This window comes from Centroberyx gerrardi, chromosome 1 (assembly GCF_048128805.1).
Source record: "Centroberyx gerrardi isolate f3 chromosome 1, fCenGer3.hap1.cur.20231027, whole genome shotgun sequence".
Classification (NCBI taxonomy): domain Eukaryota; kingdom Metazoa; phylum Chordata; class Actinopteri; order Beryciformes; family Berycidae; genus Centroberyx; species Centroberyx gerrardi.
The window spans coordinates 24,787,210-24,802,951 of NC_135997.1; the positions used below are offsets into that span (position 1 = coordinate 24,787,210).

Genomic DNA, 15,742 nt, shown 5'->3' on the forward strand with positions numbered 1-15,742 from the left:
AATCCTGGAGCAACCAAACCATTCCTTATTTTCCACCAAACAACAGCAGACAGCGGCCTGCTTTCTCTGCCCAAGTTCATGTCACAATAACAGCTAGTTTCAACTGTAAAAAAAAAGAAAACAGAGAAAAATGTGGCTTCTTCTAACATGTGATCCATGTTAACAATTCACTGATTCTAACACAGAAATAGCTCATAGATAGATCTGAGCATGACACATTCAACATTATTTACTAGACCCAGTGCTCTTGCCCAGAAGGCTTCTATCTACCAGTTATTTTTTTTACAAATGAGAACCGGAAGTCTGGAATTCTACTAAGAAGAAATGTTAGTGCTCAGCTGCCTGGTGGGCACAGATAATAGTGCAGCTCTGCTACCAAGACAGAAGCCTGGCTTTACTCCGCCTCCTACAGCGCAACACAAAAACAGAATATCCTGCACTCAGCCCACAATCCAAAGGCATATTTTCTACCAGAGGCATAAAGGCGCATTACATCTGTATTTATATTTTGATGCAAAAATTTAAGTATTTGGGTAAGGCTGAGGTTTGCATACTGTGTGCTCCGGGAGGGCAGAGCTACCGTTTGTGCGAAAATGCCAATGCTTCATGCAGATTCTCGCTCTGTGCTTCGGATGGCACGAAACCTTAGGGCTCAATTTGTTTCCTTTTAATCAGCGTGTGACGATCTGCCTGCCCACCAGGCCTCCCTTCTTCCAGGCCCTGCTACACACACTGTCATTAAACAAAACAGTGCCATGTGTCTACAGCTCCCCAGTGGCCAGAGCTGCAGCACCAGTGTAAGGGCTAATTGTGACCTGGTGGGACCACGTGACCGATGTTCCGGTGCGAGGCTACAGAAACAAATGGGGTGACAAACACAACAGACTCCGCTAGGCCTCTTTAAACTGAAGTAAGGGCTCCCAGATGGGGGGGGAGAAAAAATAAGCAAACAATGGCTAAATGCCACCATTTCCAAGAACTATAACTTTCGGGCACATCTGTGGCGGTTATACATAAAACCCAACCACCAACCATTCAACACTAGTATCTAGTTATTACACTCAATGATGCTAAATTACTGCGCCATGATATAAATGTAATAGGATTCGCGGGTTCGCCAAAATGATATCTTTGATGAGAAGCTGAACCTTTCGGAGCTCAATTGAATAATCATTTGCTCATGCCTTCCAGCATATCCTCCTCTACAGGATCACTTCATTCTGCTCCAGAGAAGGAGGGGCTTAGACATGTAAGCCGTTTGGCTCTGGACCAACGAGCGCTGTGCTCCTTCCTTCCTTGCAAAGTGCCCTTCCAGGATTCCTGCTTAGGTCATAGGAATCCACCGAGAACATTTACAGCTCTGTACAGATGTCATGAACAGCACGGCAGAAAGAACACGCTGGCATGAAACGTATATGGTATGAAAAAAAGTATGTTAGTAAGCAGTGGGTAATTAGAGAGAATACCTTGCAGACTTGAACTAGACTAGAGCGACTTTGACAAAGCGGTTGGGATGCTTCGCATAGTTCAGGAAATGTGTGGCATTCTTGGACACCTCAGTGAACAATGGGTCAAACGGCATCAAACATCAAACAATCATCCCAAGTATCTCATGCCAAGAATATCACAGTCTAGACTTTACTGTAATTATGAGTCAGTGTAGCCATAGTAACGTACAACTGCCTTAGTTATTTGAAGCAGTTTATCATAATTATGAAACTAATTATCTACTTACTTGAAGGTGTGAGTCACAATCTACATACAGTTGATTGTAACAAATGTGTCATCATTAATCAGAATTAAGAAAACAACAATGGCAGACAAGCCTAATATACTGTAACTTTCCCACCAATCTGTTGACTGTCTCAACCTATGTATCACATGGCCACAGCAGTTACAATTAAGTGCAATTACTTAAAAACATGTCCATATTGGTAAGTTTACACATTAAGCATTCTGCTTGCATTTTATGACATCCACATTGTGTGTAACATTTTGAGAAAATGAATCTCTCAACTGGGCAGCAAGAGCACAGGTACAAAATATCAGGCTATGTTCAACACAGTGATCTGCAGTCAGCCATACAGCGAAAGTAAACAGGTTTGTGTACATGTAGAGGAACAAGGGCACTTCCTGCACCGCTCCGCCATTCAACTGGGCCAGCTATCAACCTCACCAGCCTGTATCTGATACAGACAGGTAGAGAACTGCACTTAAAAGGGGTGCTGTAACAAAACATGATGGGCTCTGATGTTTTCATCCATTTTCTGGCTCCCTGAAGAAAACCGCACTCAGAGACCCAGGTGATATTGACGTCTGTGCTTGACATTTCTCCTATCGCTGGCAGAGATGAGAGCACACAGGAGACCGCAAAGGGCCGGCGGGATGTGCTTATAATATCCCACTGAAGTCTGGAATGCCAGGGCGAAAGGCCGAGCAAAGACGCTCAGATTGTGGGGAAATGAAGCTAAGGAAAAGTTCACCACATTGCACCACGGGTTCTAATCTGCAGGCCAGTCAAGCAAGCCTGATTTACCCACACTGGAAGATTGCAGCTTGGAAGGCGCCATAATTCAGGTCTCGCGTACTGCAGCGCACCGCAGCGCAGTGAGAGAATCAAATTCAATCTGAGCATAAAACATCTGAACGGACTGAGCAGTGCGCCAAAGACAAAATAGGACACCTTGCAAGGAAGCCAACATCGATTCTATGGGAAATTAAAGCCACAGTCAGTGATTGCAATATGGCAGACTGTGTTGCAACACTGTTACCCCGCTACTGCCTTTGTACACACTGGGATTTGTTGGACTGAAGACATTTTTCACTCTGAAATGCAGGACTGGCAGCTGCACATGACTTTTGCATGCTATTCTGAGGCTGTTAAAAAGGTTTGTTCACATTTGTAATGATTTTAAAATACACCTGTATTTTCAGTTACAGTCATTTCCAAAAAAAAAAAAATGTGTCTATCAAGTCAAAGACATTAAATTCACCAAAAATGTTCACAAACGTAAATTGCTATTTGCATTTTAAAAAAGCGTCTTGCCAACCCTCCCATCCACATACACACCCTTCTACCTTACTCACACTTGCTGTTCAGGCTATAAACTAATTACACACAACTGTCCCTTGAAGGACACCCTGATTGGCTCCCAGTGGCCTCTCTCTGATTCCATTATCAGAAATGTGATCTGGACCATAGGGGCAAAGCAGCTGGTGCCCACTTGTAGCATCCATCTTCAACAGATGCAACAGGACCAACAAAACATTCAGTAGATTACGTTAAAGCTTGATGCGTATGAGGTAAAAAGATAAGCCACTGAAACATAAGAAAGGGGAAATTGGATTTGGAGATGGGCTCGTCAAAAGGGAATCTGTCTCAGGCACAGACTGAACAACAATAACAGGGCTGAGCCTCTCAGACTAAATATGCACTGCTGCACTTTGAACATCCAGCAATAGGAGCTGTTGATTTTCATCACCTTGGAGAGGTTACAAAGTAAACAATGGTTTTCCAGTAACAGCATAATCATTTGAAATGCTGAGCCAGGACCTATAAAAAGGTGCATGGAGGGGATGTAGGGAAATAAACTGGGAGGAAATCTGTCAATCCAGATGCCTCTGTGGGCTGTACGACAGCTGTCTGCGCCGACATTCCAACTGCAATGCTTCTATAGATAGATATACGCACGCTGGCTTATAGGATCACTGAGTCAAAGGGACCTGGAGCCCTGAAGGAAGCCAAAGTTAGGCTGGAGCACCAGTTTCCCAGGCACACACACAGAGATACTGATGATGACAGGCTGCATTTCACAAGGACGCTGCGGCCTGTTTGCTCTGCGCTGCTGCTTTTTGTTTACACATTTCCGAGTGGAGCCCGTCATCACTTTCAGGTGTCCTTGACAGAAGTTAGGTTAGTGCTGAGTAGAGCGATGAGCTGGGAGATGAGGGCTTTAATTAGCTCCAAGGCAGAGCGATAATTGATCATCTCTCTCAACTCACTCTACCATGAAGGTCTTGGCATCATTAAAAACAAAACACATCACAATGCCTTGAAAGCTAGCAGACCAACACTCTCTTATGCCCCCCCCCCCCCCTCCTGTGTGTTTGTTATCAATATAGTGATATGGAACTACAATTTGTATCAAAATAATGAATATGCTCTTCTGTAATCTCCATATGAAGAGTCTGGCTCCAAAATGAAATGTACATCATTTGAATAAATTGACACGTCTTGATTGCTGGCATAAAAATAAAACAATGGAATACTATGTGAGCAGACCTAAGAAATTTGCCTATAAAAAAGTAACACTTCTGAAGATGGATTCATGCGTATTTAGAAAATATTGAAAAATGAAAATGAGCAGATATATTTTCCAATATATACTGTATATATATATATATGTTTTGGATTTAAACCCTTTATATACTACTGTATCATCGCATATGGAAAAACTCCCTTATCTTGCTTTTTTCCTCACATGTAAACCATGTGAATAGAAATGAAGGGCTTTTTAAGGCTGAGGGAAAAAAAAAAAACACTTGACGCTGCTATTGGCATTTCAGGCATTAGGTAAGCAGTTATATAATTAGCATTCATGAGTCAAGTAATTAAAACATCAATGTAGCCGAGCAGTGCTGTTAAGACACTTGTGTGCTCCTCGCTCACAGTCTCTCAGCAGTCAGCATTTAGCCGGCGCAGGGAGAGAGACAACGGAGTTTCTGTGAAGCTACAGTCTCTGGTGTGTGTGTTTTTGTATTACAACACAGATATCACACCCTTTTCCTTTTGAATCACTGTCCAGATGTATCTCTTCAATTGGTTTGTGAAATAAATGTAAACTCTGAGGAAAACACCTACGTTATCAGTTTCGACATGAAGCATCGCCAAGCAAGAACACACGATGTACTCCGTGCCCTTTCAACATTAGCCTGAAGGCCATGAGCGGAGTGTCTATAAAAAAATACAAACAGTATGTCCTCCCACAGACAGTGTCGAAACAGATGCTATGTGTGTGTGCGGGTGTGTGTGTGTGTGCGTGCGTGCATGTGTGCAAGAGGACAGTCCCACAGGACATAGCACTTTGGGAGGAAATCTCTTTTCAAAATCCTCACCTGGAGAGCCCCTCTAACAAGGATTTAGAAAACAATTATCATGGTCTGCTTCTGACAGCCACAGTTGGAGGGAAAATCCTTGGCTTCCAGACAAACTGTAATCCTCAAAATAAGTTTGTACATAAAGCTTATGTTTTGTCTTGAATAGCAGGTGGATGTTGAGCAGCGTGTCGACTTAGATGAGATATCCATTTGAAAACTGACACCTACTCTTGCAAAATGATTGATGGCACAAAACAAATAACTGTATTTTTAAAGGATAGCAGATATCTTAAGTCTGTGGTTGACAAAATGATAATAGGCTACTACTGGCTCCTATATATTGATAAATAACATTTTGGGAATTAAGCCATCAATTTTCCAATGTTGTTTAGATCACATTTCATTTGTGATTGCCCAATAATATCCTCAAGAGTCCACACAATGGTTCCAACTGGAATATTAGCTTATTTGCCTTTGGGATTTGTACATACACAGTCAAGGGCATGTCTAACCTGCTGACCAAATGGCCTTAAAGGAGAATACTGGTGTCATTTACAGTTGTAACCCATTTACTTCTTCTAGTTTGCATTTCCCCCAATCATTTTTAAGTGCATGGCGTATGCAATTATTATTTTTTTATATCTACTTGTTTTTCAATGTTTTTAAAATACAAACATCACTTTGTCAAACCTAGCTTGAAATGAACTGCTGTCCCGGTGCATGGGCATGGATGTGACGATAAAGTTTGTAAGGCGACATGTTTTGGAGAGATTATTTCCTGGCAGGATACATCATTTATTCCTGTGGGCGTCAGGTGATTGACAGTAAGCAGAGCGTAACGTAGCACGCGCACTGATAAAAAACACACTCAAACTCGAGCACAGTGAAATAAAACGATAAAACAGAAACTTTGCCAAAGCCACATTCAGGCTTAATGTTTTCTGTGACGGATTATCTCGCTCTGTGGAAGTTGTTTTTCATACTGAACAAGAATGAATGGCAGCATGTCTTCTTCTGAAGATAGGAAAACAAACCATATCTTCAACTATGCTGACTGTGTGCAGACCTTGACTAAATTTTAAAAAATGCCCGGTATTATCCTCTAAATGGAATTTTTTTATATTGTATTACACTTCCCTTCTCACTGTTACACCACCTTTAATTGAAGTTACCTTCAGCTTTTAACAAAGATCCTTAAACCCCTCTCTCAACATGCTGCTTTAGCTTGCCAGTATACTCTGTACTGTAAACCCCTCTCTCAACACAATGCTTAAGCTCGCCAGCAGTCAGTATTGATCTAGCATCCAGAACGTCATTCATATCGGTAGGTGTGAGGTGTTTGAACCATGCCACAGAACAATCTGCCAGTTTGTTAAAGCCATATGTGCACATGGAGAGCAGGGAGGGGCAGAGGCGACTGTATTCCTCTGCTTGGGCCCGCCATGACTAATTGCCTAGGGAGATTCAAATAAGCCTCAATTACCGGGAGACAGCTATACTCGGTTTAATTAGCTGAACAGCAGCAGCGGCTGGGTGAAAATGGTGACTTCTGGTTTCCTCCTTGCTGTATTCTGATACGTAGCACCATATGATTATTAAACCTGCAAACGTTTGCACTGTCACCAGTTTCCAGAGGGCTGCTGAAAACAGCTGCTGATAGGTTGAGAAAGCAAAAAGCACAGAACTTCAAAAGATGGGTTTTTTTTTATGCACTTCAAAAGGTTCCCTGTCTCTGAGTTGAGGGCGTTTGCACAGGAAAATGTAGCTCACAAAAATAGGCTTATTTTGTGTCATCAAAACTGTGCATTCCTCCACACAATGCTCCTAACAGGTAACAGGTCACAGACACTGCGGAATATAAATGTTAAACACTGTTTGCTGTTATAACTAAAACCAAAAACTAAATAAATGTGCAGTCCGGAGAGCTGTGAACACACCACACCTCACAACACAGGTGTGAAAGTAAACACAAGAGCAGGAGGAGGAGGAGGAAGTGGCCTGAAGGTGAAAGCAAAATGCCCACAGAATTGGTCACAAGTGGAGGTCGGCTCTGAATGAGACATGACCTCACTGTCCTGTTTGGCCAATGTTAACAAATACCTAATGTTGGTGACGGAGTGACCAGCAAGAACAGGAAACGGCGGTGCACGGTATGAATTTTCACACTTGGCCGTGCTTTCCCTCCTGTACACGAGGCGCTGCGGGACATTCCTCGGCTGGATCGCTCTCTTCATACGTCCTTAACCTCGCTGACATGGAACATCTCGGGTTTCTCCAAATGAACCAACACTCGGCGTGGATGAATTCCTGAGGAGCCTGACACGGCAGTACGCTTCGAGGCACTTGTCTTGCCTACGAGCATCTGTCTCCACATTCACTTTGTGTTGATGAGTGTGCAATAAGCCCCCTGGGACACAAACTGAACAAGTTAGGAAAGCCCATGCAGGCAGGAGGCTGGTGCGGTTGTATGAAGAGAACAGAGAGGCTCAAATTAGAGCTGTGTATCTTTAAACTCATCAGGAGTGATTTCCCCTAAGGAAGCAGTCTCTCGCTGCAAAAAAAGAACATTCTCTATTGACCTGTCTAGTTAAATAAAGATTAAATAAAAGTAAAATTACAGTAGAGGCACTGTGATTATATCTAGTTCACGGGTATATTGTTGCTTGGGAATAAGCTGCAGATCCAAATGGGCACCCAGCACTCACATCTCACCCCTGTTTGCCAACATGTCTGGCTGCACTATACAGAAAGTTAAGTGCAGCAAAGTTAGCAGAAGGCCAATAATGACATAATGACACTAAAGGAATAAGGGGACTGATTTTGGAGCTGGATGTCAACACAGAACATGCTGCTAGACTGTTCCCTATCACTCCCTGTGGTTCAGCCAGGTTAGTTATTAGACAGAGGTGGATGTCGCAACACAGTGGACAGCCGTTGGTTGTGAAAACAAGTTCTGCCGGTTATAACGATTCATTCCTTATCCGAGTAGGTCAGGTGTTTCATACGCAAATCACGTTTTATTTTAGGGGAAATTAGGGAGCGCCAGTCGCCACTGATAACACGCATGCCTATGAAAGAGAACTAGTAATCCCCTGATTTAGTTTTATGAGGATACTGTACAAACATCACAGCAACTATAAACTACACATAATATCCTATATATTAGGGGAATATTATGGTGATACCATAAGAGATGAAAAATACCATAAACTCACTACTGAGAACCACAGACACATTATAAGTCCCTGCAGGAATATTACAGGAATGGTATAGTGATTTCGTTTCCTTTATGGGGTTACAGTCAATATATTAGAAATATAGCCAAAATAGGCAAGTTAAAGTGTAGCCGAAGGGAAGTTGCTGCCCCATAATGCGACTTGGGACTAACTTAACTCACCTTTTCTTTGTTGTCATGGTCGGAGGGAGGTGAAGTGGGAGATTTAACACTCCCTACAGCAACAGCTTGGGTCACCGTGATACCGCCGCCCGGAGCCGGGCTGCTCTTTTCGATTGTTTCCACCTTGATGAGCCGGTGCTTTGGTGACACATACTTTATATCCGGAGAGCCCACAGTGTTCAAGCTTGACCCAAAGGAAATATTCCCACCGGGAGTGTACGGGTCTTCGAAGTCCAGCTCCTTTTGTAGTTTGTAAGCAGCGAGGATGTCCGGCTGAGCGGGGCTCGGGTAGGTGGCCCCGGAGCTCGGCTGCTGGTAGCCAGGCGCACCGGGCACACCGGTGTGACAGTGTCTGTAGTCCGGTTTCGGCGGCGCCGGAGGGGGTGCTTTGGTAGTTTTGAATCCTAGGTGCTCCTTGAACCACTTGGCCATGCTGCCAGTGCATCGCTCAAAAGTCAATGAATGTAGTTTAGTTCCACCTTTCCTGCCAGCGGTGCCCGGAGTGTGTTCGTCAAAGTGGGATCCGCGGCTCACCCCCCGGCCGGTCCGGCTGGCTTTTCGGAGCGTCTCCCCGGCCTCCAGCTGCTCTCTCTCCGTCCAGGGATCAGCGCGCGGAGCCACAGGCACTTTCTGATCTGCCCTGCCGCAACTCTGCCACTGTTGTCGCTCTGACTGACTGCTCGGCTGCTCTCCACGTCAGGTTTCCAGACTACGCAACATGGGAGCGCTTGTGCAAGAGGAACAGACGCCCCCCGCCCCGCTCACCCTCCTCCACCCCCCACCCCGCCCCCCTCATTGCCCTCCCTACCTGAGAACATTCACTGCCACCTACCGGACTCGCGATACTCTTACTGTCTGCTACTGTAAATGCCAGTCGCCGCTGACTGCCTGTGCGACTGTGTCACAGCCACAGCCAATGTGTTCCCAAACTTTTATCATATAACGGACCCAAAAATACATTACACTTCAAACCACACAGACTCCCATTTGATTAACGTTTTTTTTTTTGTTTGTTTTTTTCACGGATCCGCAGCTGAGGATTTTTACTGTTCGATGTGACTTGGTACAGACTTATATAGCTGTTTAATTCTGTAGATAGGCGGAGAGCGATACCTCAAAAGTGAAGTAATGAAATGACACTATTCCTCATTTGGCTTTGGACCACCTGTGGTGCCTGGACCCCCTTTTGTGAACCATTGTCATAGGCTGTTTATCCCTAATTTGAAATTCCCACATTTAGATCATAACTTTATTATCTACAGAGTCTACAGAATTTGCATTATGTTTAAACATGATTGAATAATTATTTTAATGTTCATGAGAAAGTTGGGAAAACTGTATTTCCCATCTGCAAAGATGGAAATAAAGATAAGAATAAGAATAAAAACTACATGTTCCTATATATTTCCAGAGATTTGAGCTTTGAAAAAGTAATATAGACCCAATTCAATGCTTAAATCCATTTCAGGTCAACATTTCCCACCGACAATAGGACTCAAGGGTAAATTGTCCTCTGCTCATACATACTACAGGACTTTCATGTCCAGATGGCCACTGCAGGCTGATTTGATTGCAAATTGCATTGCAAATGACCAGTGGAGAGGGGTGCCGGAGTTAACAGTAGCCCCTATACTAGCCTACTTCATTACTCAGACCCATGAGTAGGAGAGGTGCATTGTTCAAAGCAGCAATACGGGTAAACATTTCTCTCCAAGGCCTCTTTGACACAGAATGCCATAGGTGCACGCGATAAACACTAATTGCCTTTGCAATCAGAGGGCAGATGAAAAAAATCCCATTTCCCCTTGCAGAGACTCGCTCCAGCAACAGTCTGCATTAACAGGAGTCACGGCTGCAGCACAGTGGGCTTTTATGAAGCAATATTTCTTTTTAATAACACCACACACAGCCTTGGGCAAGTCACAGTGTACAGATCAGAGTTTAACCCTGGCAGGCCCCTGGGAGAGACAACTCCATGCATTGGAGATTAATACAAAATCTATTATTTCTTTGCTGAAATCCTGCCATCCTTGCACTTCGGGCATGGGCAGAGGAATCCGGCCAATGCAATACCGCTGCACTTTATAGGCACCATTTCCCCCCACATCCAGTGCATTAGGCTGTCTAATGTAGTTTATTATACAAGTAGGGCTTTATAATGTCTGTAAATAAACAGGCTTAAAACAAAAGACTAAGATAAATGGGTTAAGATGCTTCCTGGGTTATAATGGTGCTTTTTTTAGATGCCAGCTCTGGGAGATAACTAGCTCTTAGAGAGAGTTTTGAAAAAAACAAAGCCTTTAAACTCAGGGATGTGGTTTTTCAGGATTTTTTTCAGGATTGGAAATCACATTCTTCTTTCAGAATTACTGTATTCCTGTCTTTTTGTGCCTTTTTATATTCTTGATCACATCCTGGGAATTTAAGATTGACTGTGTGTTAGAGGGGCCTGTTCCAGTTAACATTACACAGTATAGCTTAGGGCTGCAATATACGTAGGTGTAATCCCAATGCTGCATTTACCTCTATATAGGATCTGATAGAAATACCACTTATGCTGTTTAATGTGAGTGCCTGTGTGGAAACCTGCCTTAGATTTTAGAGGATCAGCGGTGAGCGAGAGCAGGAATGTCATTGGGGTTAACAAGTGCACACCTCCCATCACAGATGTTTTGTTGAATTGCACCAGTTGCCTGCACCGATTTCTCCACGCTGCCATCACTCATACTCTTTAACATTATGTTAATCCTCTGCATCATAGGATACAAATAGTCTCTTAAGTAGCCTGTGTAGGTAGAGATGGATTTTTATGGAGAAATGAATAGAATTCTGTTGAGGGTATCATAGTGATGATAATCCAAAACGTAATGTAATGTAATGGCTCCTTTTAGAAAGCATATTAGTGCAAAATGTCAATAACTGATGCACTGTCCTCCAGAAATGTCAGGAGTCATGGACTGCATGTAGCAGTGAGGGTAGGTGGGTAGTGCGTTGAATCATAATATAGGATTGTCAGGACAGTGTGCAGTCTGCTTTCTCCAGCTAGGAGAGAAAACACTATTCATCGTCCATCAAAGTCATTCACACATCATATAAATCAGTTCCTGTAATAAGGAGAAAAGTAGTCGCCCTTCACCTTCGCAACATTATGAAATCTCTGACAAAATTGATGTGGCGATGGTCATCCTGAATCATTGTTTGCTCCATGCAGCACAGATCAACACAGGTAGGTAGAGTCAGTGTCTGAGGTTTCAGGAATAGATTTCCTCATATTGTGAGCTGATCAGCCTCGCTGTGAAACCAACCAGACTTCCTGAGCACTGGATTGTCCTGACGGAAAAGAACTGATCTTTGATGAGAACCCAAAGCAGGATAGGAATATCTCTCAGGGGATTACCTGTAGAAAATGATCAGTTCAATCAGTTCAGTGCAATCATCGTGAACAGAGGCTCCTCCGGCAAACGTGCCACCTGCCGTCCCTCCAGGCTGCATGGCTTGATAGATATGACAAAGTATTAAAACGATAAGTGTGTTTGACTGAACATACAGTCCTGATTCTGAACAAATGCTCATGCTGTGTGGGGTGGTGGCGGGTCTACAGTAGGACCAGATGACAGTGTAGGTTGCTATAGATGAGTGTAAATGCCCTCAACAGTTGCTGCACAGCTCAACCATCTGTAATGCTGACATTTGGGATGCTGAGCATGACAAGTGACAAGGCATTTGGCACACACCCCTGGTCTGCAGCCTGAGTGTGTTTTTTTTATTTATTTCCCTTAAAGTCACTTGGCTCTGGGGTTTCTCAGGCACTTCTGGAATTGGATTCCCCAACCAGAAAAGATACTGCCATGGAGGTGTCACTAGGGCTAAATTAGAGGCAGGATATCTTAAACAATGAGGATTAAGGTTATCTTCGCACATGTTAGGGCAACTTTTCAGCAATATAAATATCTTGTACCCAGAATATGAGCTGTAATCGCATCCAACGTATAAAATGTAGGCATTCATTTTGACCCTTCTATAACTTTTGTGCAACATGTTAAGAAGTTAGCTCAGGCTTCTTCCAGCTGAGAAACAATGCCAAAATCAAATCAGGCTTGTCTTTCCACGTTTTGGAGAGAGTCATTCATGCTTTTATCTCGTGGAATCCGGGCTGCTGTAATGCCTTGTTCTCCTGGTGATGACCCGGCTCCAGTTGGTGCAGTACGCTTCCTGCTGCCAGGCTTTTGACAAACACTAGCCGTAGGTCCCACATCACCCCAATGCTGGCCTCTATTCACTGGCTTCCAGTCAAGTACAGAATTGATTTCGAAAGCCTTCTCATCGCAAGGCATTGCATGGTCAGGCTCCAAACTTAGATTACTGAGTTGTTGAGTCCTCACAGCGCTGCCAAGCCCCTCAGGTCTTCTGGGCAGGGTCTGTCGGCTATTCCAAGGTCCAACCGAATAACTAAAGGTGACTGGCATCTGCAGTTTTAGCCAAGACTCTGAAATAGCCTCCCTGCAAATGTTAGACTGGCAAACTCTATCCCTTGTTTAAAGAAATCACTTAAGACCCAACTTATTATATAAGTATATTTTTACTTTTCACTGTGTATTCCATTGTTAATATTTATTTCATATTATTTTATAATATATAATGTTGTGTGTCCATTTGTTTCATAATGTGAAGTACTTTATGACTTGTAAAGTCTTGAGAGATTCTATACAAAAAAGTTTACTTGCTAATAAAACTACACACTTTCTGTGTGGCAGGGGAGGAATGAGATTCAACTCATTCAGAATTTCACCTGTCCTATTCAAAAAACGTATGCTAACATCAGTTATATGCTGCTGAGTGAATGAATATGGAAATACTTGTCTTACGGACATAAGCCAAATCTCAAAAATCTTGAAAACTTTGCACCTATCAAACTGGAGTAAAACTGACAGTTGTAAACTTCCTACTCGTCTTCACAACATTCAAGTTTTCCCTTTTGTGTTTTAAAATAGAGATAAAACACGTCGATATAACTAATGCTGTTTTTTCCATTAAGTTTTCATTCCCCAACCCCAGCCTCTGTTATTCATTTAACAGAGAACAGTGGACTCTTTTCAGTTTTGATTTCCTCGGCTGGAATTGTGCCAACTGCTACAACTGAAAAGGAATTACTCTATGTGAACAATGCTGCGCAAACAACTGAAGTACTATGCTGCAAAATGAAGATGGCAAATATGTACCTTTATGCTCAATTTGTCTCATACATTTCCCCAAGGCGCCCAGCAAAGCCTTCAACCATAACACAATAACTTCCTGGTAAGGAAACAGGTAGGTTATGAAATTCAACAAGACGGATCAAAAAATAAAGCAAGTGAAAGCGCATGTCATTTCTTTGATTGCAAAGTGCCTCGAAGGGCAAATGTTTTGATGTAAGCACACTGAAACCAGACCTTCCTCCTCAAATGGATCTCTGGAGAGCAATTCCACTGGTAGTTGAAGAGGCAACCAGGACTTCAAATTTTATGGCATTGTTGTTGTGTTATATTTTGCTCCAACATAAACCTGTCTTTGTTTGGCTCTAACGTGAAATAAATTGAGCAAATACTACAAAGATATTCTGATAACTCCGATAGCAAAACAGCGCACAACAAACATCCCCTTGGAGAACCTACATTTTCACACACAGATCGGTTTCATCCTGTATAGCAATGTGCTAATATTCTTTTGACACAAAGATGTAGCAGATTGTGGCAGCAGCAAGGAAATCAAAGGCTGTCTATGTCACACATTTGCTTTTATTTGACTGCTAATCGATCGAAAGTTGCCATGATGACATCACCAACCACAAGTGCTCCAGTTCAGTGGTTTTCAATCATGTGCTATCGTGACCCGAGTCGGCAGGTTTTCATTCCAACCAAACACTACAGCAGCTGATTTCACTGATCAGCACACCTTCAGCCAGAGAGGAGGGACTAATCAGTGGAATCAACTGCTGTAGTGTTTGGTTTGGTTGGAATGAAAACCTTCAGACTCTTGAAGCATGATGGCACATGATTGAAAACGACTGCTCTCGCTGACAGTAAATGACAACCAATCAGCAGAGTGGCCCCAGCAGTTATCACTCATGCTACTTTCAAATTTGAGACTGTAAAATATCTTGTACATCTTTGTGACGCCAACCAGGAGGATGTGTATCTTCATTCAAGTTGTATCTGTGTATATACTGTATGTATGAAGAGTTTGTTTCAAAATGAGATATCCACCATTTGAAAAAAAAATAGACGGTTGATTCAGAAAAAACATGTGATTTTAGGTGATTTAATTAATTGTTTGACAAAATGCTACTTTTACAAACTGGACGATTTGCTGTATATTTAAAAAATATCAAACGCTAATCTCCAGACAGTTATGTTTCTTTCAAAATATGGCACTTTGGAATAGAACTCATATTGCTGGATATCACCTTGATGAGATGGCTGATGGAGGTTTCAGTGTTGACTCCTGAACAGACTCTTCTTATAATGTGTGTGAAATGCTCCTGGAACACCTGAATGTGAATTATCCACAATCTCCATGTTACACTCCACATGTGTGCAGAGGATGGGGTTTGCTTTAAAAATGGATAAAAACAGAAAATCAATGGTCATGCAGTATTGATTTCCCCCGGCACATGCTTACAGATAGGCAGTGCCATTCACCGTGAAGTTTATGGCTGTTGTTCCCCGCCACGTCTCGTGTGGCTTAAGAGACGTGAAGGTGAGTGGATCTGAAGTCAGGGAGGAAATCACAGCAGATAGAAATGACTCATATTTATAGAGCAGGCTTCTATATCTCTCGTTTTATCTCTCTCTGTCACACATTCTATTGCTCTCTCTTTTTCCTCTCTCTTTCTTTCATGCACACATTACACACATAGGCACTTACACACACATACACACTTAAACGCAAACTGTTTTCCTCGCCGCCATGGGTTGTTTTTTTTTACATTTTACAGTAATTCAGATTCGAGTCATGCACGTCACCTGGATGTGGTATCAAACTGTGCTCTTTTCAACGCATCAATAATTCATCTAAACTTTTATACCAGGTCTAGTAAACATATATCAGTCCACGCTCCAGTGGGTTGACTGCATACTAAAACCATGGCAAAGCACTTAAGTAATTTAAGCAGTTGCCGGTCATTCAAAGTCAAAGCTGCAAAGGACCTGCCCAGTATCCTAATGTGCTTTGCATGCCGATTGTCCGCAATGACAGTTGAGATGTTTTTTT

General features: G+C 42.8%; 2 protein-coding genes across 3 annotated transcripts in view; both read right to left on the reverse strand.

Annotated features, from left to right (window-relative positions):
• shf (Src homology 2 domain containing F) overlaps positions 1 to 9,171 on the reverse strand; it is a 100,012-nt gene extending 90,841 nt beyond the window's left edge. For both annotated transcript variants that reach the window (XM_078282956.1, XM_078282952.1), the window contains exon 1: positions 8,495 to 9,171. In XM_078282956.1, coding sequence (XP_078139082.1) covers positions 8,495 to 8,926 — 432 coding nt within the window. In that variant the 5' untranslated portion in view covers positions 8,927 to 9,171. The remainder of the gene's footprint in view (positions 1 to 8,494) is intronic.
• The window catches only part of cd276 (CD276 molecule), a 215,089-nt gene that overhangs the window by 168,509 nt on the left and 30,838 nt on the right, over positions 1 to 15,742 (reverse strand). The window lies entirely within an intron of this gene.